The 26,224-nt window shown below is 46.8% G+C and overlaps 2 protein-coding genes across 3 annotated transcripts in view; one reads left to right on the forward strand and one right to left on the reverse strand.

Moving 5' to 3' along the window:
• Positions 1-26,224, forward strand: part of LOC143941218 (uncharacterized) — a 354,111-nt gene that overhangs the window by 166,386 nt on the left and 161,501 nt on the right. The window lies entirely within an intron of this gene.
• PLXNA3 (plexin A3) overlaps positions 1-26,224 on the reverse strand; it is a 162,963-nt gene that overhangs the window by 117,301 nt on the left and 19,438 nt on the right. Inside the window, exon 2 of the mRNA XM_077463262.1 lies at positions 15,924-16,106. Within this exon, the coding sequence (XP_077319388.1) occupies positions 15,924-16,106 (183 nt within the window). The remainder of the gene's footprint in view (positions 1-15,923; positions 16,107-26,224) is intronic.

The following is a 26,224-nucleotide window of genomic DNA, read 5'->3' on the forward strand; positions in this document are numbered from 1 at the left end:
TTTATTTAGAACTTTATAATCTCACCCAAAAGTGAGGTCTACACATCTGCATGTTCTAGAAAAATGAAACAAGAGGGTGACCATCACATATTTAGATGTTGAAGAATTCCAGGTATGGATATTTTATAAAGTTATGTTGGCCCAGCTTGGATCAATGTAACAACAGTTATACTATACCCGGCTGGTGACCCTGGAAGCTGGGCATCACGGGGGTAGACAGCGCTCACCACTTGGTTCCAGGCCCTGTGCCAAGCTTCTGCCCTGCAGCACTGGGAGCACTGGAGGGCGGCTGTGCGGCACGAGTGCCATTCAGAGAATGCTTTGCATGGAACATGATGCTCTGCGCTTTAACCAAACAAAAATAAAGCTTCTTTTTTTTCAGTTTTCCAAAATGTGTTTTCAGAACATCTGTTATAAAGCAATTAAAATGTAATTGTTAGAATGTGCTAAGAAATATGCGATGCGGCCCACTGGAAATCTCACTTGGGAGGGCCGGTTGGATTAAGGACAGGAATAGTGTGGCGATAGTGCTTGGGCAGTGTGCGCCACCCGGCTGTAGATCAGATTCTATGAAAGTTCTCCAGGAATACATACAAAAGAAATATTTATATATTTCTCCATATAAAATTACAGGACCATGCCTCCATGATGGGCAGAGCTTGAAGAGCTTCATACTCCGTTTTTCCAAAAGCTGAAGCTTGCCACAGATCCCCAATGCTGCTGCGCGGGTGGAAGCTTGCCACAGATCCCCAATGCTGCTGCGCGGGCGGAAGCTTGCCACAGATCCCTAATGCTGCTGCGCGGGTGGAAGCTTGCCACAGATCCCCAATGCTGCTGCGTGGGCGGAAGCTTGCCACAGATCCCTAATGCTGCTGCGCGGGTGGAAGCTTGCCACAGATCCCCAATGCTGCTGCGCGGGCGGAAGCTTGCCACAGATCCCTAATGCTGCTGCGCGGGTGGAAGCTTGCCACAGATCCCCAATGCTGCTGCGTGGGCGGAAGCTTGCCACAGATCCCTAATGCTGCTGCGCGGGTGGAAGCTTGCCACAGATCCCCAATGCTGCTGCGCGGGTGGAAGCTTGCCACAGATCCCCAATGCTGCTGCGTGGGCGGAAGCTTGCCACAGATCCCCAATGCTGCTGCGCGGGTGGAAGCTTGCCACAGATCCCCAATGCTGCTGCGCGGGCGGAAGCTTGCCACAGATCCCTAATGCTGCTGCGCGGGCGGAAGCTTGCCACAGATCCCCAATGCTGCTGCGTGGGTGGAAGCTTGCCACAGATCCCCAATGCTGCTGCGCGGGGTGGAAGCTTGCCACAGATCCCTAATGCTGCTGCGCGGGTGGAAGCTTGCCACAGATCCCCAATGCTGCTGCGCGGGCGGAAGCTTGCCACAGATCCCCAATGCTGCTGCGCGGACGGAAGCTTGCCACAGATCCCCAATGCTGCTGCGTGGGCAGAAGCACACCTTGGGCACCAAGAGTCATTCTGCGCCTGAACTGCAGATAATGAGAACATTTCCATAGCTACATTGTTCACTTTCTGTCAGTGTTGCTCCTCTGGCAAGACGTTCTGTCTAAACCACTTGACAGCTCTGAGTTGCACAGTGTTAAATCCAGAATCTTGCTCTCCAAGTAATCATTTCATCCCCTACAACTTGCCAGTAATCTATTATCCATCAGGAGAATTAGCATGAAATATTAAGCCAAGCATCAGAGGGGAAGGGAGAAAATGGAGGTGAGGGAGGGGGGGGGCTGCAGACAAGAGGACGAAAACAAGATTTTCATCTCAAGACAATGAGGTAATGAGAAGTGGGTCCTCTACGGGCGAGACTTCCATCTTCCATCTTCGGAGACGGGTGAGCCGGGAGGAGCGTCCGCCATCAATTATGTCCTAAAAACCATGCGGGTCATTCAATTCTGGTTTTAACATAAACTATCACTTTTTCTTTTCCCCGGATGACATAGAATCACTCATGTGGAAGCAACGTCTATTGTAATGCAAGACAAAACTTTGTTTTGGGAATAGCATGAGAAGGTGTTGGCGCAGAGGTTCTGTATCCTCATGAAGCCCCCGAAATAAAGGGAAAAGCCCACCTCTGACAGTGGAAGAAAATGTCCCCAATATGGACAATATACCTTCTACTCCTCTTCCAACAGCTACCATAATAAATTAGGTTTCCCCTCACACTGGTCACCACAGACAGTAAGTTCTCCCCAACAACACCAAAAGTAAAAAAAAAAACAAAAAAAAAAAAACAGACAGATGTTCTAACACTTCCGTTTACTCAAAGCCAGAAAAAATTTTTTGGCTGGAGTGACCTTTTTATAGCCCACCAGTGTCACAAACACTGCTGGGCCAGTTGCAGAAGGTTCCAGATAAAGCCATATAGTTTTTGGGAAGAAGCGGATCATCCCCACAAGGAAACAGTCAGGGCTGGCTTAGCCCTTCCTCCTCTGGGCAGGCCGCTCAGCTGTCGGCTAATTGCCAGCTCTCTTCTCTCTCCAGTCACCCAGCTGTTCCTGATCCTACTCGTCTGACCTGCCTACTTAAAGCTGTCCAGCTCACTTCATCTCTGCCTTCGCCTTGGTCACATCACTAGAAACCATCTCCTGCGGTTCTGTTTAAAGACTGGATTGCCGACATCCCTTCTGCCTCCTTACCCTGCTTGCTGTTGCTCTACTTGGATCCCTGACTTCTGGCCTGGCCGATTACCCGATCCGGTTATTGAACTCTGGACTGGCTGACTACCTGATCCGGTTACAGAACTCTGGCTATGCTTTGACTACGCTTTTTCTATTTACCTTTTTATTTTTATTAGTAAACAAGTGTGATTTAATTGTACTTCTGTCTCGGCCCGATTCATGGTTTCTGACAGAAACTTCACAGTTTGCAAAAGCGAATCAGAGTATTTCAATGATTTTCTGATCTCCCACTGAGCAAATGGGGAGATTTATTAAAACTGGAGCTCTCAGAATCTGGTGCAGCTGTGCATGATAGCCAATCAGCTTCTGACTTCAGCTTGTTCAATTAAACACTTCAACACCGCACCCCATCATATGACGTCCACGACTTTGTGCGGGAATATCTGAATGATGCCTGCAGCTACAGGCATCATTCAGATATTAGCAGGCGGCGATTCTGTGTACAATAAGAATGATCATAGCGGCAGTTCCGCTGCTTGATCGTTCTTATAGGCAACAGGAGAGGACCCCCCCCCCTCCCCCGCCATCATCCGATGCTTCTGTGGGCTCTCTTGTGCCATCAGGGGCCCGGAGAAAGATTCAGATGCCGCCGGATGAAGACCATAGAGATGTCCAGTGACTTAGATGGTCACCGGTCATTTCTATGACCATCAGAGACCTGGGCGCAACGTTATGACGTCACGCCCGGACCCCACATCACTCCATAAAGAGGACCAGTCTCAATAGATTCCTATTACAAGGGATAATTACATTCCTTGTAATAGGAATAAAAGTGATCAAAAATAATTAAATGTAAAAAAAAAAAAAAAAAAAAAAAAAAAAAAAACACACTTTTAAAAACACCCCTATCCCTGGTAGCTCATGCTCAGAAGTGAATACACGCGCAAGTCCCACCCACATATGTAAACGCTGTTCAAACCACATATGTGAGGTATCATTGCGTGTGTTAGAGTGAGAGCAATAATACTAGCACTAGACCTCCTCTGTAATGCTAAACTGGTAACCTGTAAAAAAAATGAAAGCATCACCTATGGAGATTTTTAAGTACTGAAGTCTGGCGCCATTCCATGAGTGTGCGCAATTTTAAAGCCTGACATGTTGGGTATCTATTTACTTGACATAACATTAGCTTTCACATTATAGAAAAAAAAATGGGGCTAATTTTAGTGTTTTGTTATTTTTTAATTCATGAAACGGTTTTCCAAAAAAAGGCGTTTGAAAAATTATTGCACAAATATCATGCGAGATAAAAAGGTTGCCATTTTATTCCCTAGGGTGTCTGCTAAAAAAAAAAAAAAAAATAAAAAAACATATATAATGTTTGGGGGTTCTGAGTAATTTTCTAGCAAAAAAAATATAATTTTTGCATGTAAGAGGAGTGCCGGAATAGGGCCGGCATTGAAGTGGTTAAAGTGCTACTAAACCCACATCATAAAAAACGATCAAATCCTGAATTACATGCTGTTCATTCTCATCCATTCACTATGGAATTTGTTTTTTGTGTTCTGCAAAAAGTCTGGTTGATCCTACTGCTCTACCGCTCCCCTTTCAGTCCAAGTCCCCACTGTAGCAAGGGATTTTGCTGTGTAGTGTTGGCAGCTAGTGCACATGCTCAGTTTTCAGTGAGCTTCTATGTTAAGCATTTCCTCCCGATCATATCTGAGAAGCCCATGTGACTAAAGAGTCACAAATGTGGGCATATACAGGGTTAAATGATGGCCCACTCCCTCCCTCCCTCCCTCCTCCATGCCCACTAACCAGCTAAACAATGGGGGGGTGGATATTACACAATGATTGATGGAGGCTTCACCTCCCTGCTATTCTAGGACACAGGCTCGAGGAGCTCGACACAGTGACTGGTAGAAATCTGCCCACACCAATTCTATTGCCAAAAAAACAAGATTTGATTTCAAATATATATTTGTATGAGGATTTAAAACAGTTTATTGAAACAATTTATTTTTTCTCTGTATCCCAAAAGGCGGTTTTGTTTCATTTTGAAGATATGACCAGCAGCAGAGAACTAGAAGCTCCTGCCACTGTTTCCCTGCAGACAGGACGGGGAAGAACTGGGTCATGTGAGAGCGGTTATACAATTAGGAAAAAGATACTTAGATTTTTTTATTTTTATTTTTATATTAAAATAATTAGAGTGCCTTGAACCTGTGGACTGTTACTGGATAGCTGAACGGTTGGGAGTGCTACCAGATTGAGACATGGGACTGTACTGGTATCCCTCCACTTTGATACTACTGTATGCCTTTAGGCTTGGTTCACACAGGGGCAACACGACTTTTGGACGTGACGTGACTTGGGTGTGACTTACAACACTACTTTAAGTCGCCCCAGGCCAGGTGACTTGCCGTGGCCAATCAGAGAATGAGCTCTGGGGGGGGGGGGGGACTCCTTTTGAGAGCTGATAATTCTCTGAGAGTCGCCTCTGTATAGACGGAGATCCAAATTGGAGGCGACCTCCATTGAAATCAATGGGTGCCAGTCACCTACAAGTCGGATTGAGGTAGTACAGGAACCTTTTCTGAAGTCGGAGCGACTTCCGTAGTGTACATGACAGCTCTCATTCACTTACATTGATTTCTACATGTTGTGCGACCTGAGGTGACTTGGGGCGACTTGAAGTCAGATCTGAGTCGCCCCTGTGTGAACCGGTGTTGTGCCATATAGTGTCCGGCCATCATATAGCATTCGCCCCATACTGCGAATGCTGAACAGCGCCTGGCCGTGAGTGGAGGTGGTAGCCCCACCATCCAAGCGGACATAGGGTTGTGAGTATTAAAGGGCCCCTGGCGGGCGAGCTTCACTCGCCACGCTTTGGGCTCGGTCTCGCTGCGCTTGGCTCTTTTATATTCCTACTCTGTGTCCACTTGGATAGTGGGGATGGAACCTGGACTCACGGCGCAGGCGCCGTTCATCCTCAGCAATTTTCGGAATCTGTGTACTGCGCATGTGCAGTACACAGCGGACACTATTGGATGGGGGACCTTATATGACAAGACACCGGCACTAACTGTTCTTGATGGCCTCAGCAATCTAAAAACGTATACTAAAATGTGTTACTCTATTTTGTAAAACAAATAAATATGATTGAAAACAGAAAAGGACAGAGCCATCGTCCATACACAGAAAGGGAAGGTATAATGTAAATGGAATGGGGCATTTAGTATCATTTTATCTTTGGCAATAAAAAAAAAACCTGGAGGCCGAAGGATTTCTATGCAGAGCGGCACCAGATTTTGCACACTCCAGTTTTAGTAAATAACCCCCAATATGTCATGTTAAATAGTCTATATTAGGACTATAGGCAATACTTCTCCAGGATATATATCTATACACACACACACACATATACACACACAGACACAAAGACTGCCCGTCCACCAGCTATGGCAACCAGACTGGTACCAGACCAGTTCATGTATCATGACAAATGGCAGTTCTCTGGCGGGGAAGCAAGCAGAAGAACATCACACCGATGCGTTTAACCACACCACCTTGAAAGCTGCATTTGGATGACTTGGCAGTAAAATTAATATCTCACAAAACTTCCAGAAAGAAAACATTTCATTAAGTACAGCAATTAAATTTTCCAGCTAAAACCACTAAACAAAATACGATGAATGCAATTGCTCTCCTGACACAGGGCTGACCAACTGGGACAACTGCTGCGTAGGCGTAACGTTCCTACCAGCAAGCGCGTTCTACAGTCAATTGACCGATCGTCTGAAAACAACAATGGCCATCATTTTATTTATTATAGTGGAGCTGAACTCAAAAAGTAAAAGGTTTGCCATGTTAAAGAAAACGTCTAGGATGTGTGAATTGTGCTTCGGAGACTGGTGGGCTTTTTGTCTGGAATTCCTCCTGAAAAATAGCAATGCAGTCACAGGTGACCGAGCCTAGGAACTCCGGGACCTGCACTCCCCTAGCTGTTTATCTGCAGAGTTAGCCCTAAGGAACTGCTAGTCTCAGGAGATCTGTCACAACTGTGCTGCTCACTGTTCTCCTCGCTGGAGGCTTTGACTTGAGGAAGCAAATCCCTACCTTCACCAAGATGGCCACCTACATGAGCCCTATAGACATACGGGTAATTAAGAATGTTTTTTTTTTTAGATTCATACTGACCTAGGTGGATGGAGCATCAGACTGATGCTGCAGCTGTCCCCCCCCCCGCGTCTCTGCGCTGAGAGCCGAGCCACCGAACACCGCCGATGGCTCGGTTCTCACTCCTCCCCAAGCAGAGAGCTGCTGCCCGTCAGTGAACATCTCTCCTGCTCTGATCCTCCACGCTCATTGGAGCACTGAGCTGTGGAGGGGCGAGGAGCGGCTGTCTCAACGGCTCACTGAGACTGCCATCAGTCAAGGCAGCTGGCGGATCCAGACGTCTGAAGTCGGGATGACGCGGGGGCCTCGACTGATTGCAGTGACGTCAGCGGAGATCAGACTTCAGTCCGCTTCCTGCTGAAAACAGTTCACAGGAGTGCAAAACCAATTGCACTCCTGTGACCCATAAGAGACACCCAGCCTAAAAAGCTCAGGCTGTACTTTTTCAAAAAGGATTCTAAAAAGCCCCCCTTTCGCCCCCTCTTTCCTCACTAGCTCACCGACTTTGACAGCAGTGGGAGCCAATGGCGCTTTGCTGCTGTCTCGGCCAATCAGGAGGAAAAGTCCCAAACAGCTGAGTCTCTTGTGCAACATCGCCGATAGAGAGGGGGCTCAGGTAAGTATTAGGGGGCTGCTGCACACAAAAATAGATTAAGATAAAAAAAAAAAAAACCTTCTGCCTTTACAATCACTTTAAAAAGGAGTTCCAGCTACCTCTGAAAAAAGTAAAAGTCAACAGCTACAAAAACAATAGCTGCTGACGTTTGAAAAACAGTCATTCATTCACCTGTTGAACGATCCAGCGGTGTGCCCACCCCAGTCGGTCTCACCTGCTGTCTTCGGTCCCCGGCATCTTCACTATGGGCACCCCGGCTGTGACAGCTTGTGGCTTCACAGCCAGGTGCCCACTGCGCATGCTCGAGTCGCACTGCACATCGTGATTGGTGGATGCAGTTTTCTGGGACCTGACAGTGTCCCAGAAGACAGCAGGGGGAAGGGAAGCAGGTACTTGTCAAAATCAGGTACCTGCCCCCCCCCCCCACATGCAAGAGGAATGAGTCCTTAAAGCGCAACTTCCCCTTTGAGTGGCGCTCCACATTAAGTAAGGGAAACCTGCCGTGAAGCCGCAAGGTTTCCTACCGGACATGCAGGAGCCACGCTGTGCTTTGTGAATGATAAATCAGAAATGGGGGACGATCGGCTGCAGCGAGTCCACAAACAATACTGGCGACTCCTCATCTGCCCTCCACCAGCCGTTTTTTTTTTTTTGGGCACAGCTTTCAGAGTTTAGTTCCTCCGTAAACTAGATTGGGATGGCATGAAAACGTAATGTGGCCACACAGAGCGACAGTAAAATATGATTCGACAACGTTTTACCTCCAGATTATTTCCTATGACTAGCACAGGGTTGTGGGGGGCGAGGGGGTCAGCAAGACCTGTACAGTCATTTAATGAGGCCATTGCTGACCTTGACTGTGAAAGAAAAAGTGAAGGCAGGTTTTCTGCGGCTGACAGAACACATCAAATGGACATACGGACAACAGGCACACAAAAAGCCACAAGAAAAATATGAATGACAACAATAAATTCAAAGTCAGCCTGTGAAATTCTTCCTTAACTGTGGTACCAACGGTCTCTAAAGTCAGCAGAACGAAAGCTGAACAATAGTTTGTGTCACAATATGGCGGCCTTCACTCTTAAAAGTCATTGAATAACCCATGGCCACATTAAAATCGCTCAGAAGGAAAAAGGTTACCTTTTTTGCACATCGCAACCAATAAAACCCAAAAGTAAAATAAAACAAACTACAAAATCACCATGAAGATGAATGTTCTGGTCAGACGCATCGTGCACAGGGCATTGCAATTTATCTGGTTCTGAAGAGAAGTGAAATGAAACCGGAACACGGCCCATCGTTCCAAGGAAAATCTCTGCAGCTGTTAAATCGACCGGCGTTCACAAATCAGCCGACACATTCAAAGCCGTTTATTGTTTTATCTATATGAGGATACCTGGGGATTGCAGCTACTTTTCAATTACACTTTGGATTCTCAAAGGACTCGCCTATGCTGTATAGGGGTTTTCTACTGAGCAGCAAAGATGACTACCTTTACATAATGAAATCTTCCGTCCACCGAAAACCACAAAGATAACGTTTTCCAAATTTGAAAAGATTAAAATATCTAACAGAAAAAAAAAAAAAGCAGGGCATTCTTATGGGACATGTTGCACGCACGTGGGCAGAAGTCAGGGAGGTCTGCTCCGTCTGCACAGATGCAGGTCACAGCCAGTTCTGGAAACAGTGTTGAGTTTGATTATTATTCACCCCTAGAGTAAAGCCGCTGAAAGTGTATTAAAGGTTTTATTAAAGGGACGTCACCTCTCGCTTTTTTCTTCTTTCCACTCTTCGCTCGTTTCCAGTGTTGTCCCATTGTAATAAGCCTAAGGCCGCTGTACTTGGTCATGATTAAGTGCCGAGTGCGCAAAACACATCAACTTATTTAGTCCCCACAGTGTCCGTGTAGCTGCCAGTAGTTGCTTTTATACTTTTTTCAATAAAGAGGAAGATTCTTGGAGTGCAGCTGTCTAGATAGTTTATCATCCACCGATGCACTTCAGGTTCTGCGCAGCCATTTTCTTTGCTTGTGTCATCAGGAGCCGGCAGTCTCTTTCATGCTCTAGCAGCCATCCCCTGATGATGTGCAGTGGCGCGGTGCCCTTAAAGTATTCTGGGATGGGCGATGTGCTCCCCAAAAAAGGGTACGGTGAGGGGAAAAAAAGTATTTGATGCCCTGCCGATTTTGTACGTTTTGCCCACTGACAAAAAGGATCAGTCTATCATTTTAACACTCGGTTTATTTTAACAGTGAGAGACAGAACAACAAAATCCAGAAACAGACATTTGAAAAAAAGTTACAAATTGATTTGCATTTTAATGAGTGAAATAAGTAATTGACAGGAAGTCCCACTCAAAACTAGTCACCCATTCCACCACCAAAAAAATGACATGCCAAAATGTGGCACGTAAGGGGGCAAGGAGTGCTTAAAGTGGAAGCTCCACTTTTGGGTGGAACTCTGCTATAAATAAAGTTGATTTAAATCACATCCACCCTGCGGTAGGTTATACAAATTTCTTTCCTTCCACCACAGGTGAAAGGAATAAAAAAAATGCTCAATGTCCCCATCAACACAGTCAGTGGTGATGGTGTTATTTCTCCCCCACCACTATTGTATTCTGCTGGTGGGGAGCCTTCAATGCCGGCAGAACTCAATGATCCTTTTCTAGCGGCTAAAGCCAACGGCAGCGACCACATGCTAAAAATCTGACAGGCTGGTTGTGTTGAAGTCGATCCAACCAGCCTACCCATAGATGGATGGAATTTTGCCCAGTCCCTGCTGAACTGGAGAAGATTTGCGTCATCTATGACCAGCCTAAATTTACAGACACTTAAAAAAAAAAAAAAAAGAAAAGAAAGAAAAAAAATTGCTTTTTTGAAACAATGAAGTGAAAAAACAGCAGCAGCTCACAGCGCACAGCTCACAGCGCACAGCTCACAGCTCACAGCTCACAGCGCACAGCTCACAGCGCACAGCTCACAGCGCACAGCTCACAGCGCACAGCTCACAGCGCACAGCTCACAGCGCACAGCGCACAGCGCACAGCTCACAGCTCACAATCTCTCTACTCTATTCGGGGATTTTAGGTCATTTCTGATCATTTCCATTAATAAAACACAGGTTTGTATCAACACCATTGCTTGCAAAAAACGACCGCCTACAGAGAAAAGTTCTTTCTGCGATTGCCGCTCTGTGAATCCGTTCACTACATTCTCTGTAAGAAAATAAATAAAATGATCGACAATAGTCGGCCTCGCTAAAGGGGCCCAAAAGTGGCAAAAAAGTGTATGCAAAGCCAAAGTGGATTGTGGCGTGGAGTCTGAATGGTCGAGGTGTAAGCGATGACGATCAAAAGCCTTCACAAGAATAACAAAACACATTAATCATCAGATCATCGGACACGGAGCCAGTGTTGGGGGGGGGGGGGGGTGGCTGCGCGGAAAGCCGAAATGGAAAGGCGTGCTGATTTGCCAGAGACGTAAAAAATGTGAAAGACCAAAATAAATGTGTAAAACAGGAGTGCGCTAATGGATTCCAGCTGGGCCGGATTGTGTGCGACGGGCTCGGGTTTCACACCGTTTTATGAAAAGTTTAATGTTCCGCCTCTCCCCTGGGCACGCTGCCCTTGGAGTTAAAATGCCATAACCACATTCTGGCCGATCGGGGCCTCAGAAAGAAAATGTAGATGATTTAGCATGGATCAGGGGTTGGGATCATGTGGACAACCTTTACAATGTATAGGGAGGAGGCAAACACAAGAGCTTAACTAGGAGAAGCCGTCTTATTCCCGTTACATTTCGGCTACACGCAGTCCATGCCGATTGTAGTACTGAGGAGAAGAATGGAGGCAAATTCCTAAAAGTGTTTATAAACTGTAACAATGCAATTCTCGATTTGATCACTTTCCATATACAGTTGTGCTCATAAGTTTACATACCCTGGCAGAATTTATGATTTGGCCATTTTCAGAGAATATGAATGAAAACAAAAACATTTTCCACTCGTGGTTAGTGGTTGGCTGAAGCCATTTATTATCAATCAACGCGGTTTACTCTTTTTAAATCATAACGGTGACACAAACTACCCAAATGACTAGGGGTGCAACGGATTGTCACCCCACTCGGATCGGCACACGCCATGATCCGCGGAGCGTTCTCGGCCTTAGGAAAGGCCGTGGCTTCAGCATAGTTCCGAAGTGGCGGCCATCTTTCTACACCCAGGCCGTTTACACTGATCGCTCCGTCAAATGATGGAGCAATCACTTGTAAACAAACCGGCGTCATGTCATGATGCCGGTTCCTCTTTCCCCTCTCTGTACAGTGGAGGGGAGAGATCGGTGTCAGGAGCGCTGTGGGCTGGATCTGTAATGCCCACAGCGCTGCTCTGTGACAACCATCCATCCATCCATATCCTGCCAACACTCTGCAATACCCAGCCAATACTACGCGATACCCAGCCATACTCAACCAATATTCCAGTGGGGGAGATGAGGATTTTACAGTGGGGGAGATGAGGATTTTACAGTGGGGGAGATGATGTGGATATCACAGTGGGGGAGATGATGTGGATATTACAGTGGGGACTATATGGTGGTGGAATTTTCACAGGTTTTTGCAAATTAAATTATTTGCTGATCCGAAAAATTATCCAATCTGTGAATCTGATCCGAGGAACGATCCAATCGGTGAGTTTTTTGATCCATTGCAGCCCTACAAATGACCCTGAACAGAAGTTTACATACCCTGGTGATTTTGGCCTGATAACATGCACACAAGTTGACACAAAGGGGTTTGAATGGCTATTAAAGGTAACCATCCTCAACTGTGATCTGTTTGCTTGTAATTAGTGTGTGTATAAAAGGTCAATGAGTTTCTGGACTCCTGGCAGATCCTTGCATTTTTCATCCAGTGCTGCACTGAGGTTTCTGGATTCAGGTAGACCAACTAAAATTCAGCCACGATTGGCAGGAAAATTGTTTGGGATGAAAAGAAAAACCTACAAATAACTTCAGGTGAAAACATGTGGTGTGACTGTTTCAAGATGCACAATAAAGAAGCACTTGAAGAAAGATGGGAAAAGACTGCGGGTCTACAGTATCTGGTCAAATGTCCCAAAGATCTTCTAGCTTACCTCTAGAACGCCCCGATACGCCTCAAACTCGGAGTGCTGTAATAGGCAAATGGTGAGAAAAGCTGGAATAGAATTGTGGCGGACCCCTCCCCAGGTGACCTAAAATGGTCTGCCAAATGTAAAGAGCAACTTCACTGGCCAACCAGAAAGTGGGGTAATAGGCTAGGTATGGTCAGACTCCAGCCAACCTTCTTAAGGACTGTAGGCTCCATCTGCCGGTAAGGTAAGTTCACGGGCAACAAGCCAATTTTAACAGGTTATCTTTGACCCCAAACTCTTTAAAAATCATTTCTTTCACCATTATAATTGGCCGGGGTTAAGATTTGCATTTGCATCAATCTATGACATAAGATAGTAAATATGTATTGTTAAAAAATGAAATAGATGATATTATTGTTATGTTGGGTCCCTAAAGTGCTCGATTACATTTTCAATTTAGTAAATGCACTTAGCTGATGGGGCCCTCGCTGACTTCTAACTAGTTTGGCACACGGCTATGTTGGAGTTTTACAAGCCTACTGTAGAGTACATAGAGACTCCACTAAGGCTACAGGTTGCGTTTTCAGAAAGCCCAGCTGGGTCACATCATCACAGATTGGAACACCCCAAAAATTGAAGGGGGGGGCAACGACACCCCTATACACCCTTCTACAGTGCTTTTTATTGGAGAGCAAATAAAAATGGACCATAGCTTAGATTTGGAAAACAGTTTCTTAGGGTTTGTGGTATAAATGTAATCCCCTCCCCCACCCCCAATCCTAAAATCATGGATGTACCTTTTTAAGGTTTGAATGAATAGCAAACGGCTGAGATTTATGAAGGTGTTGGGTGCGAATCACTGAACTCCAGCTATTAGTGCATTAGAATAAAGCAATAATGGTTACGGCTGTGTAAACAGTATTCCACCTAAGATGCTCATAACTTAATTGCTGTGAGGTTGGCTGATTATGAGAACAATAAGCAGCCAGCGGGACCGGGCACGGCGCGCTCTCCGATAATTATCTGTGTGGCAGGCAGGATTTATGGCGCTGCATGATGTATTCTCCGTCCTTTTCCCCCGGCAGAGGTGAAGGGCGATCTATAAAAGCTGTCATTAATGCTGAGCCAAAGCCTGTTATGTCTCCTTTCTCCACCATACCAGCTGCGCTCCTCCTGCCCACAACCAGATCCTGCGCTGTTCACGTACAAGAAATCGGGGCTGTCCGCCCGTCTTAAAGAAACCTTACAAGAAAGACTTCGGCTGCCATACAGGACACTTCCATTCAACCAGAGGGTCGAATGAAAAAAATAAAACACACACACACTTGATTCCCTACTGCAGCCCTTCTGTATTCTGATGGGCGGAGACTTCCTCGCCGCCAGAATACATTGATCAGCACTGCAAGCTATAGCCAGCAGCACTGATCAAGAGAACATTTTTGCACGCCTCTAAAACACCAACTCATTTTTACTCTATATACAGAGTGGGGAAAAGTTAAACCTTTTTTACAGGTTTTTAAATCGGAGGCTGTGACCCCACCAAGGTGATCATTCCCTCACTTTATGTCCTGATAGCACCTGTACAAGGAATAGGTGAAGGAGCGGTCACCATTAAAAAAACATTAGTCATAAGAACAATCCTTCACTACATTAAAAGTGTGTTTTTATTGGTCTCCCCATTTAAAAGAATTCCCATCACTTCCTGTCCTGACAGGAAATGAAGGGAATCTCTGCATTACACTTCTGGCTTGTAAAATGAAGACACTCTGCTCAGCAGTGCATGCAGCCATTTACACTCATCGGCCACTTCATTAGTTACACCTTTTCAAGTTGCTAATTGTTAATCAGACAATCCCAAGGCAGCAACTCAATGCATAAGGCATCTAGATGCGGTGAAGACAACTTGCTGAAGTTCAAACCTAGCACCAGAATGAAGGGAAAAAAAAAAAAAAAAACGGGATTTAAGGGACTTGGAATGTGGTATGGTTGTTGGTGCCGGACGGGTTGGTTCACGCACAACCATCTCTGGGGTTTACAGAGAATAGTGCAAAAAAAAACCTGTAAAAAAGTGGTGTTTGTTTTTGACGCTCAGTGTACAGAAGACCTTAAATTAAAGTGGTTCTAAAGGATGAAGGTGTTTTAGCTTCATGTATTCTATGCATAAAAAGGTAAAAGAAAACTGAGTGTGCAGCAGCCTCCCTCAGCCCCCCCAATAATTACCTGAGCCCAATCTCGATCCAGCGCTGAGCACAAGAGGAGCGGCTCTCCTGGGTCTCTCCCTCATTGGCTGAGATGCAGCAGCAGGAGCCACTGGTTCCTGCTGCTGTCAATCACAGCCAATGAGACGAGAGCAAGGGGGTGGGGCTGAGCTGCACTCTCTGTCTTGTGAACACAGAGCAGGGTTCAGGAATGAGCACACATGAATGCACTTGGCAAAGAGGAGGAGCCAGGAGTGCTGACAGGGGACCCAAGAAGAGGAGGATCCAGGTTGCTCTGTGCAAAATTACTGCACAGAGCAGTTAAAAATGCCATGTTTGTTATTTTTTTAAATTTCCTTTACAAACATTTTTTTATTTTATTTTTTATTTAAAAGAGTGCAAAAAATCAAAGCTTTAAAATATTCATTAGTTACTTTGTTCTGTTTAGCCAACTGCTGCACCCACTTAAAACGATTCAGTCCTCCCATTAGGGGTGCGTGAGATAATATGGAATTTACAGATTCATTGTTACTCTAGTTTGTTACACCTTTTTGTGGTTTCTTATATGTAGGTATGCAACTAATATGACTCCATTTGTTGTTTAAATCAATTTTATCCAGCTTGGAGTAATTTCATCCATATGATCGATATTTACAAGTCTGTTTTTTATTTTTTTTATTTTTTTTTTAATCGATCTATACATTTCTATCTTAGGGCCGGTTCACACTGGGGGCGACACGAGGCGACACGACTTGCCGCGCCGCGACCTGACAAGTCACCCCCGTTCTGTACAATGGAACCGTTCTAAGAGGAGCAACTCGAGTCGCTCCGACTTAGAAAAAAGGTTCCTGTACTACTTTTGGGCGACCTCGGGACGACTTGCATTGACTTCTATACAGAAGTAATTTGCAAGTCGCCGCTGAGGTCGCGGCGAGGCAAGTCGTGTCGCCTCGCATCGCCCCCTGTGTGAACCGAGCCTAATGCCAAATATCAATTCATATTGTTGCTTTATTTTCAAATTCTGTATTTCATGATTACAATGATATTCAGATTTATGTTTTACTATGTGTATGTAACTTGCAATATTTGTTTTATCAATAATAATCAATAAAAACATTGAAACAAAAAACTATTCAGTCCATTTAAAAAAGGAAAAATTGAATATTGGAGAGAGCTCACCTTCTTCAGTGTTCCGGCCCGGGTGCCCACAAAGACCACAGAATGCCCGTCGTAGCTGTAAGCTGCCACGCTAGCCATGCCATCGGTCTTCTCTTCAAACAACGGAAGACCTTCGATCACCTTGAGGCCACCAATGGGCTGATTTAGAGCCAAGCCACAGAATGCTTCATGAATATGGATAGGCTGAAAGAGAAAAAAGTGACATTATACTCAGCACCCTACAAAGCAGCAAATCATCGCCAAGATTTGTGTGTTAATCCTAATGCAACGGACTGAGGTTTTATTAAAATGGATTTGGCAGGTTTCCTCTGCAGGCTACAAGACTTGAGTGCAGAGAGTTTACCGTGAAATGTCTACATGCTTTTTCCTTTGCTGGACTTGACCTGAGATCTCTTCTGAGCCATGGTGACCCACACATGTGGTCATCTTGGAGGGATGTTTGGGGTGGTTATCATGTTGGAATACTGCCCTGCGGTCCAGTCTCTGAAGGGAGGGGATCATGCTCTGCTTCAGTATGTCACAGTACATGTTGGCATTCATGGTCCCCTCAATGATCTGTAGCCCCCCAGTGCCGGCAGCACTCATGCAGCCCCAGACCATGACACCCCCACCACCATGCCTGACTGTAGACAAGACACACTTGTCTTTGTCCTCCTCACCTGGTTGCCCCCACACACGCCTGACACCATCTGACACCAAATACTTTTATCTTGGTCTCATCAGACCACAGGACATGGTTCCAGTAATCCATCTCCTTAGTCTGCTTGTCTTCAGCAAACTGTTTGTGGTCTTTGTGCATCATCTTTAGAAGAGGCTTCCCTCTGGGACGACAGCCATGCAGACAAATTTGATGCAGTGTGCGGCGTATGGTCTGAGTACTGACAGGCTGACCCCCCCCCCCCCCACCCATACAACCTCTGCAGCAATGCTGGCAGCACTCATACGTCTATCTCCCAAAGACAACCTCTGGATATGACGCTGAGCACGTGACCTCAACTTCTTTGGTGGACCATGGCGAGGCCTGTTCTGAGGGGAACCTGTCCTGTTATACCGCTGTATGGTCTTGGCCACCGTGCTGCAGCTCAGTTTCAGGGTCTTGGCAATCTTCTTATAGCCTAGGCCATCTTTATGTAGAGCAACAATTCTTATCAGATCCTCAGAGAGTTCTTTGCCATGAGGTGCCATGTTGTACTTCCAGTGACCAGTATGAGAGAGTGAGAGTGATAACACCAAAATTTAACACACCTGCTCCCCATTCACACCTGAGACCTTGTAACACTAACGAGTCACATGACACCGGGGAGGGAAAATGGCTAATTGGGCCCAATGTGGACATTTTCACTAGGGGTGTACTGACTTTTGTTGCCAGCGGTTTAGACATTAATGGCTGTGTGTTGAGTTATTTTGAGGGGACAGGAAATTTACACTGTTATACAAGCTGTACACTCACTACTTTACATTGTAGACAAGTGTCATTTCTTCAGTGTTGTCACATGAAAAGAGAGAAGAAAATATTTACACACATGTGAGGGGTGTACTGACTTTTGTGAGATACGGTACCTGGAGGCCTTACTTGTCATTTGGCATATAAACTGCCATTTTCCCTACAGTGTTCAGCCGCATTGGGTTTTACACAAGTGATTTTATTTCTTGCTGGAAGTAACTGGAACTTCTCAGTAGATCGGCTGTAAGACTTAAATGTATAGGAGGAGTAAGGATTGGCAAACAGACGGAACCAACGGCTCCCATGTGGATTAAGCTACACAAAAAGCATGTAGTGGCATCTTGTAGCTTCCGATCACATGATGGGAGAGAGAGAGCGATGGGGGAGAGAGAGAGCGATGGGGGAGAGAGAGAGCGATGGGGGAGAGAGAGAGCGATGGGGGAGAGAGAGAGCGATGGGGGAGAGAGAGAGCGATGGGGGAGAGAGAGAGCGATGGGGGAGAGAGAGAGCGATGGGGAGAGAGAGAGCGATGGGGAGAGAGAGAGCGATGGGGAGAGAGAGAGCGATGGGGAGAGAGAGAGCGATGGGGAGAGAGAGAGCGATGGGGAGAGAGAGAGCGATGGGGAGAGAGAGAGCGATGGGGAGAGAGAGAGCGATGGGGAGAGAGAGAGCGATGGGGAGAGAGAGAGCGATGGGGAGAGAGAGAGCGATGGGGAGAGAGAGAGCGATGGGGGAGAGAGAGAGCGATGGGAGAGAGAGAGAGCGATGGGAGAGAGAGAGAGCGATGGGAGAGAGAGAGAGCGATGGGAGAGAGAGAGAGCGATGGGGAGAGAGAGAGAGCGATGGGGAGAGAGAGAGAGCGATGGGGAGAGAGAGAGAGCGATGGGGAGAGAGAGAGAGCGAGGGGAGAGAGAGCGAGGGGAGAGAGAGCGAGGGGAGAGAGAGCGAGGGGAGAGAGAGCGAGGGGAGAGAGAGCGAGGGGAGAGAGAGCGAGGGGAGAGAGGGCGATGGGAGAGAGAGCGAGGGGAGAGAGAGCGAGGGGAGAGAGAGCGAGGGGAGAGAGAGCGAGGGGAGAGAGAGCGAGGGGAGAGAGAGCGATGGGAGAGAGAGCGCGAGGGGAGAGAGCGATTCAATGACATGTTTCTTGTGTGCCTTACTATATACACACACAACCATTTGTTGCATCTGTTAATCAATTACTACCCCCGGCAGCACCATTGGAGGCAGTTTACACGCCTTTCTGCACCTTCTCACATTTCAGGCATCATTGCACTTATTAGGACAAAGGCTGCAAAATCAGATGAGATCAGACAGGAGAGCGTTTGAGCTTCATTCACAAACAACCCGCAGAGAATCGATTTTTTTAAATTTACCAATTTATCTAATATTGACATTTCTGCAATGCTTTACATAAAGCACAGGAACTTTCCCTTTATTCCTTGCCCTATAGGAGCAAGCATTACCCAGCCTACCTCCGCATGAGTCTACCATATTCACATACATACATACATACACATACATAGTTTGAGGGTTCCAAGTAATTTTCTAGCAAATACAGATTTTGTAAGCAACAAGTGTCAGAAAAAGGTTTAGTCTTTAAGTGGTTAAACTGACCTCATTTACAGACCGAAGTTCATTCCTTTGATCTAAAAGCTCTAAATGTTACAATGTTTTTCTTTATCTCCCCTGAGCAATGAGGAAAAGCTGCATTAAGATTGCGCGGAGGGTTGAATTGCGATCTTGATTCTTTCTTAAGTGATGGTGACCCCCTGACATGCCACATTTGGCATGTCATTTTTTTTGGGGGGGGGGGCAGATACCCAGTTTTTATGGGGACCCAGCTCTCACTTCCTCCCCAGGCTCCTTGGCAGCAGAAAGAAGTTCACCACCTCCCCCCCTGCAATCTTCTGGGACATGTCATAGGTCCCAGATTGCCTGACCACTCACAGCACGCAGCTTGGCTCGTGTATGCACAGTGCGCACCCTGCTGTGAAGCCACAGAGGGGGGAGAGAGAGAGAGAGAGAGAGAGGAAGAAGAAGAGGGAAGAAGGAAGAAGAAGAGGGAAGAAGGAAGAAGAAGAGGGAAGAAGAAGAGGGAAGAAGGAAGAAGAGGGAAGAAGAAGAGGGAAGAAGAAGAAGAGGGAAGAAGAAGAAGAGGGAAGGAGGAAGGAGGAGGAGGAGAAGGAGGAGAAGGAGGAGAAGGAAGAGGAAGAGGAAGAAGAGGAAGAGGAGGTCACCTCCTTGACCGAGACCCTTCTCCCCATTCGCTTAGTTTGGCCGGGCGGCCCGCTCTAGGAAGAGTCTCGGTGGTTCCAAACTACTTCCATTTATGGATGGAGATCACGGAGCTCATTGGGAACTTCAATGCTGCAGAAATGTTCCTGTCCCCTTCCCCCGATCTGAGCCTCCATACAATCCTGTCTCCGAGGTCTACAGACAATTCCTTGGACTTCATGGCTTGGATTGTGCTCTGACATGCACTGTTACCTGTGGGACCTTCTATAGACAGGTGTGTGCCTTTCCAAATCACGTCCAATCACCTGAATTTACCACAGGTGACCTCCAATCACGTTGTAGTGGAAATAGGAGGCACCTGAGCTCAAATGTTGAGTGTCATGGCAAAGGCTGTGCATACTTCTGTACATGGGATTCTCTGATTTTTAATAAATTTGCAAAGATTTCAAACACACGTCTTTCGCGTTGTCATTATGGGGGATGTTTGTAGAATTTTGAGGAAAATAATGAATTGAATCCATTTTGGAATAAGGCCGTAACATAAAATTTGAAAAAAAAGTGAAGCGCTGCGAATACATTGTATGCCATGGTCACGCTGAAAGAAAAAGGAGGAAGTCAAGTCTTTAAAAGGAAATGGCAGGATCAACAGGAACAGTTTACGCTTTCTCCTTCACGGAGCTCATGTTTTGCCTCTACATATCCTTTATCAGGGCTTCAAAAAGGGATTGAACCAGTTATAGGAAATTAAATTAAAAAAGAAAAAAAACCCCACCCCCACAATGAAGAAGGTGAAGGGCGAGTAGAGCTGAACGCTGCACATTCTTCTCGTTGACGTTGAATATTATATCAGGAAAAAGCAGACAATTTTTTTCCCCCCAGAAAACAACCTGCCCCTTGCCTGGGCAAACAACGGATTTCTTTGAAAGGTTTCTTGCCCCAGAGGCTGGCATGATCTGGAACATCAGCCGTGGGATTGGCATGCTCGATTGTGGCTCATTGCCAGGCCAAAGCAGTTCTGCCGAATGTGTTGGCGCAGATGCACAATGCTGGGGAAAAACAAACCATGATGGGTGAGAGAGGAGCCGGTGATTGGTTCCCTGCCGGCGGAGGGCGGAGACTACGCAAATGTAAAACTGTCCCGACACCATCTGCTCCACACCGGGTCCAGAACGACGATAAGACACCAGGTGACCCCCAATCCATAGAGGGGGCTCGTAGGATATAGAAGTGAAAATCTGAGCTCAATAAATGTGAAAAAGCTCAATAAGGGGATAAAAAAAAAAAAAAACACCACGTGTTATTGATGGTCAAGATGGCTGTAGCTCGGTTTAAAAAAAAAAAAATAATAATAATAATAAAAACAGCCAGGAGGAGGGATCGCGGTTTGAGCAGTGGTTGTTACCTCTAAATAAAGCTTTTGTTTTTTGAACACAGTAGAATAGGGCTGAAAAAAACTAAACATAATTGATTAGCCGGTCAGCTGATTAGTTGGCTTGGATACAGAATTCATTATTTGTTTACATAGCACGAAATAAAGTGCAGTACATCTACAGCTCAGTACACTGTCCACACATGTCAGCAAGTGCCTGAGAACATGTGAATGTGTGGGGAGCAATGTCTCATGGGACATGTAGTCCTGGACAGAAGGAGGAAGTTTTTTCCTTGTTATAGGGGTGCTCTATACTATACTTTGCGGCTTGTTGTACTCTTAAGGCAGGGGGAGCCAGAAGTGCTGCTGAGGGACCCCGAAAAAGGAGAATCAGGGCTGCTTTGTGCAAAACCATAAGGGCCGGTTCACACAGCGAGGCGATGCGAGGCGACACGGCTCGCCTCGCCTCGCTCCCGCAAGTCGCCCCCGTTCTGTACAATAGAACCGTTCTGAGAGGAGCGACTCGAGTCGCTCTGACTCAGAAAAAAGGTTCCTGTACTACTTCAGGGCGACTTCGGGGGCGACTTGCATTGACTTCTATACAGAAGTCCTCTGCAAGTCGCCGCTGAGGTCCCCGCAGGTCGCGGCGAGGCAAGTCGGAGACGCCTCGCCGCGCCTCGCTGTGTGAACCGGCCCTAACAGAGCAGGTAAGTATGACAAGTTTGTTGTTTAAAAGAAAAAAATGCAACATTTACAATCACTTTAAAGTAGTGTTGCCACAAAAAAAAAAAAAAATTGGAGAAAAAAAAAAAAATGTTTTACTCACCTCTAAATGCCTGTTGCTAGGGGGTCCCTCGTAGTCTGCCTTCTTCAATGCTCAGGCTGGTGACATCACTTCCCCTCGTGCCGCACAGTCATCTTGAACCTGTCACGTGTCACAGATGACTGCGGCGTATCACGGCGCCCGGCACCGCTCACGCAGTGGGTGCCCAACTGTGAAGCCACAGCTGGGTGCCCACAGTAAGAATGTTGGCGCTGCAAGCGGAGCGGGGAACAGGGGGGGGGGGGGGGGAGGGCTTCATTCCCCCACATCGCTGGACCCTGGACAGGTAAGTGTCCGATTATTAAAAGTCAGCAGCGGCAGTATTTGTAGCTGCTGACTTAAAATTTTTTTTTTTTTTTAGGGGGCCCCCCACTTTAAGGGCTCTGTGCAGGGAAGATCAGCATCTGAACCTAAAGAAGCTGGAAGTTCCTCCATCCCAAACTCACTCATCCATGTCTTTATGGACCTTGCTTTGTGCACTGGACCAAATCATTTGGTGAAGGGGGGATTATGGTGTGGAGGGGGGGGGGGGGGGGGGAGTTATGGTGTGGGGCTGTTTTTCATGGGTTGGGCCCCTTAGTTCCAGTGTTTAGCACCCTTCCTCCCTAGTACACACATCGGAGGGAGAGAGTGACAGGCAGATACGCGACCACTGATCAGTGGGAAAGAATAGGGTATTTAAAAAAAAAAAAGAAGATGCATACAGTATATACCAGGGCTAAAAATTTCAAGTCCTGAGCTACTAGCCAGGCCTTAAGAGTTACTCGCCACCGATTGCCCCACCCAATCCCTACCCTGCCCCTAAACACCCCTCATAAATGATCTGATCAAATGACACTTAAGGCTGGGTTCACGCCTATGTGAATTGGATGCGGATTTCTTTGCATAGCGGGGAGAATGTGACCGGCTCTCTATGGTCCCGGGTTCACATCCGGGGTGGCTGCAGAGCGCACTGCATAGAAAAGTCTTTCACTCCATTTCTGGGCTGAATTCAGGCAGATTCATCCCTGAAACGGAGAACAGCATTCCTGTGCGATCCGCGGCCAGTTTAGGTGTGAACCAAGCCTTAGGTTTTATGCAAAATTAAAGTAACAAAAATAAATATTAACAACTTTATCTGCGCCCCTCAGTACAGCCTCACCTGCGCCCCTCAGTACAGCCTCACCTGCGCCCCTCAGTACAGCCTCACCTGCGCCCCTCAGTACAGCCTCACCTGCGCCCCTCAGTAAAGCCTCACCTGCGCCCCTCAGTAAAGCCTCACCTGCGCCCCTCAGTACAGCCTCACCTGCGCCCCTCAGTACAGCCTCACCTGCGCCCCTCAGTACAGCCTCACCTGGGCCCCTCAGTACAGCCTCACCTGGGCCCCTCAGTACAGCCTCACCTGGGCCCCTCAGTACAGCCTCACCTGGGCCCCTCAGTACAGCCTCACCTGGGCCCCTCAGTACAGCCTCACCTGGGCCCCTCAGTACAGCCTCACCTGGGCCCCTCAGTACAGCCTCACCTGGGCCCCTCAGTACAGCCTCACCTGGGCCCCTCAGTACAGCCTCACCTGGGCCCCTCAGTACAGCCTCACCTGGGCCCCTCAGTACAGCCTCACCAGTGCTGAGGAAGAGTCAATCTGGCCAATCATCAGAGAGCGGGGATTGGCCACTGTAACAGCTTTCATTTGTATTACTGGGTTCCCGGCGCCGCTCACGTCACATGCAGCCCCGCCTCCTCACATGGCACCGTTTATTTATCATAAATCATGGGACACAGTTAGGCGAATTATTATCTGCTGGGACATCCCAGAGTAATAGCCTTGAGGGGAAGGAGACACCCTGCCAAACAATAGCCATCAGAACTTATACGGCAGTCTGCAGTACACTGCGGCCGAAAGCCAAATGCTCGGCTGCTTGAACATCCACCGGATAAAATCTTGAGAGCGTATCCACTGAAGACCAGGGAGCAGCAACAAATCGGAGCCACGGCCTAAAAAAACGTTAGTACTTCCTGTATGGGAGGGGTTATATAGGGTCAGACTTCCTGTCTACGACCTTTGGTCTCCCAGTGTCCATTCAAATAAAGATGACATATAACCCAGCAAGTAAAGGAATAATAGCCCGACTCTGCCCCGTGACGTATGATAAAGAAAAAAGCAGATGGGCAGAATAGGAGAAGCTGCAAAGGAAAAGGCTTGGCACTGCCCCTTCTCCCCGCACATACCCCCCGCTCTCATCTACTCTGAAGAAGGAACTTTACCATGTTAGGTAAGGGAAGGAAGGAGAATGGCCGACACTTGGCAGAAATCTTTGTGGACTGTCAGACCCGTATTGGCCAAAGAAGAGAAGATGAAGTCACGGCAGCTCACATTACCGCATCCTAACTTTATAAGGGAGTTCAGTCATTTATCCACATCAAGGAACATTTCTGAAATGTTGAGGGGCCCCCTAAATGTTACATTATTCAAACTTCTAACAGAAGACGATTCCTTCTTGCAGGATGATATCACTTTATCTGGACTTGCCCATTAATCAGCACAGCTGTGTGCGCTACGCCCATCGAGGTTCCGCACATAATCGCTGACAGGCGGTGAACCTTTACCTCTTCTCTACAAAAAACAGCACATCGCATGCCGCAGCCTCTCAACCTTTGTAAACACAGAGAAACCCTTAAAATAACCCGAAATCTCAGAGAACCCCGATAAGATCTCGCTTTATCTACAGCTTATGGTAAATTACCATGAAGGTCAGCGGGAAGAAAGCTCCTCACATCTGTGGTCAGTTAGAAGAATCCCCCTGAAGATGTGAAGGGTCTCTATAGAGAAACAAGAGGTAAAGGATTGTCACAGCTCAAGGAACAGCGAGAATCCTCTGGACTAGGAGTCCCCAACCAGCGGTCTGAGAAAATGTTGGTTCTGCTGCAAATCAATACTTTAGCGGATGAATAGCGCTCAAGGATGCTTCCAGTGTTGTTCTCAATGTGCTCTGTCAGTCAATATGGTCAGCGCACATTGATAACCGACGCCCCCCTCTGTAGTTCCGGTGTCCTATCATATAAGGTCCCCCATCCAATAGTGTCTGCTGTGTACTGCGGGCCGGACACTATATGGCAGAACACCGGCTCCTGTGAACTCAGAGGGAGGCACCTGGAGTAGTACAGAGAGCTGGAGGTAAAGGAGGGAACTTTTCAATGGCAGTGCTGATCACAGACTGTGGGAGGGAGCATGGAGCTCGAGCACATGGCTGGATAAGGGAGGTAAGATCCAATGAGGAGTCTGTAAGAAAGCAGTGCGATTCACAGTGCGGAGGTGTTGGGTGGCAGAGAGACAGAGCATTGTGTGTATAATGCAGCAGAGTGATCCAGGGGGAGGAGGGCAGAGAGCCAAAGCATTGTGTGTATAATGCAGCAGAGTGATCCAGGGGGAGGAGGGCAGAGAGCCAAAGCATTGTGTGTATAATGCAGCAGAGTGATCCAGGGGGAGGAGGGCAGAGAGCCAAAGCATTGTGTGTATAATGCAGCAGAGTGATCCAGGGGGAGGAGGGCAGAGAGCCAAAGCATTGTGTGTATAATGCAGCAGAGTGATCCAGGGGGAGGAGGGCAGAGAGACAAAGCATTGTGTGTATAATGCAGCAGAGTGATCCAGGGGGAGGAGGGCAGAGAGCCAAAGCATTGTGTGTATAATGCAGCAGAGTGATCCAGGGGGAGGAGGGCAGAGAGACAAAGCATTGTGTGTATAATGCAGCAGAGTGATCCAGGGGGAGGAGGGCAGAGAGCCAAAGCATTGTGTGAATAAGGCAAGTAAAATTCAGGTTAGTGGTCTGTGGGATTAAAAATTGTGAGTTTAGTGGTCCGTTGGGTCCAAAAGGTTGGCGATCACTGCTCTGGAGGAACCCTGGTTGAGAGAGGCTGGTATAGAAGCCCAGGGCAAAGTATCGAAGGGCACTGCCACAAAAGGCCAAACAATTCACTAGAAATCTGTAGAAGCCACAATGAGAACCGGCCTTACCTTGGCCTGTGAAATGACCAACTTTCAGTCCTTTTTGTTTAGGTGAACTGTCCTGGGGATGCCAACAATCTTCTGCTGGTTTAACCATTTCAAAGGTTACGGCAATTCCTGTATGTCGGCTTTCCACGCTGCTAATGCCTGGCTGCCATACCGTTCTACTTAGTACTTTCAGAGATACAGACCTGGAACATGTATGCAGACCAGGATTTTTATCCCAAAACTGACTTCATGCTTGTTCTGGGTACAGGGTGGATAAAAATCAAGGATTTAAAAAAAAAAAAAAAAAAAAAAGTGTTTTTTTTTTATTATTATTTTAATCAGATTTTTATCAAATTTCAATAAAATGCTTTGGGAATAAAAATCTATCTAAAGACAGTTTTCTATTTAAGATACATTAATAATTTTGCTTATATAGCATGAAATAGAGCTTGGTTATGTAGCA

Source organism: Lithobates pipiens, unplaced genomic scaffold (assembly GCF_037356315.1).
Source record: "Lithobates pipiens isolate NorthernLeopardFrog02 unplaced genomic scaffold, aLitPip1_a1.2 Scaffold_3, whole genome shotgun sequence".
In the NCBI taxonomy this organism is placed as follows: Eukaryota; Metazoa; Chordata; class Amphibia; order Anura; family Ranidae; genus Lithobates; species Lithobates pipiens.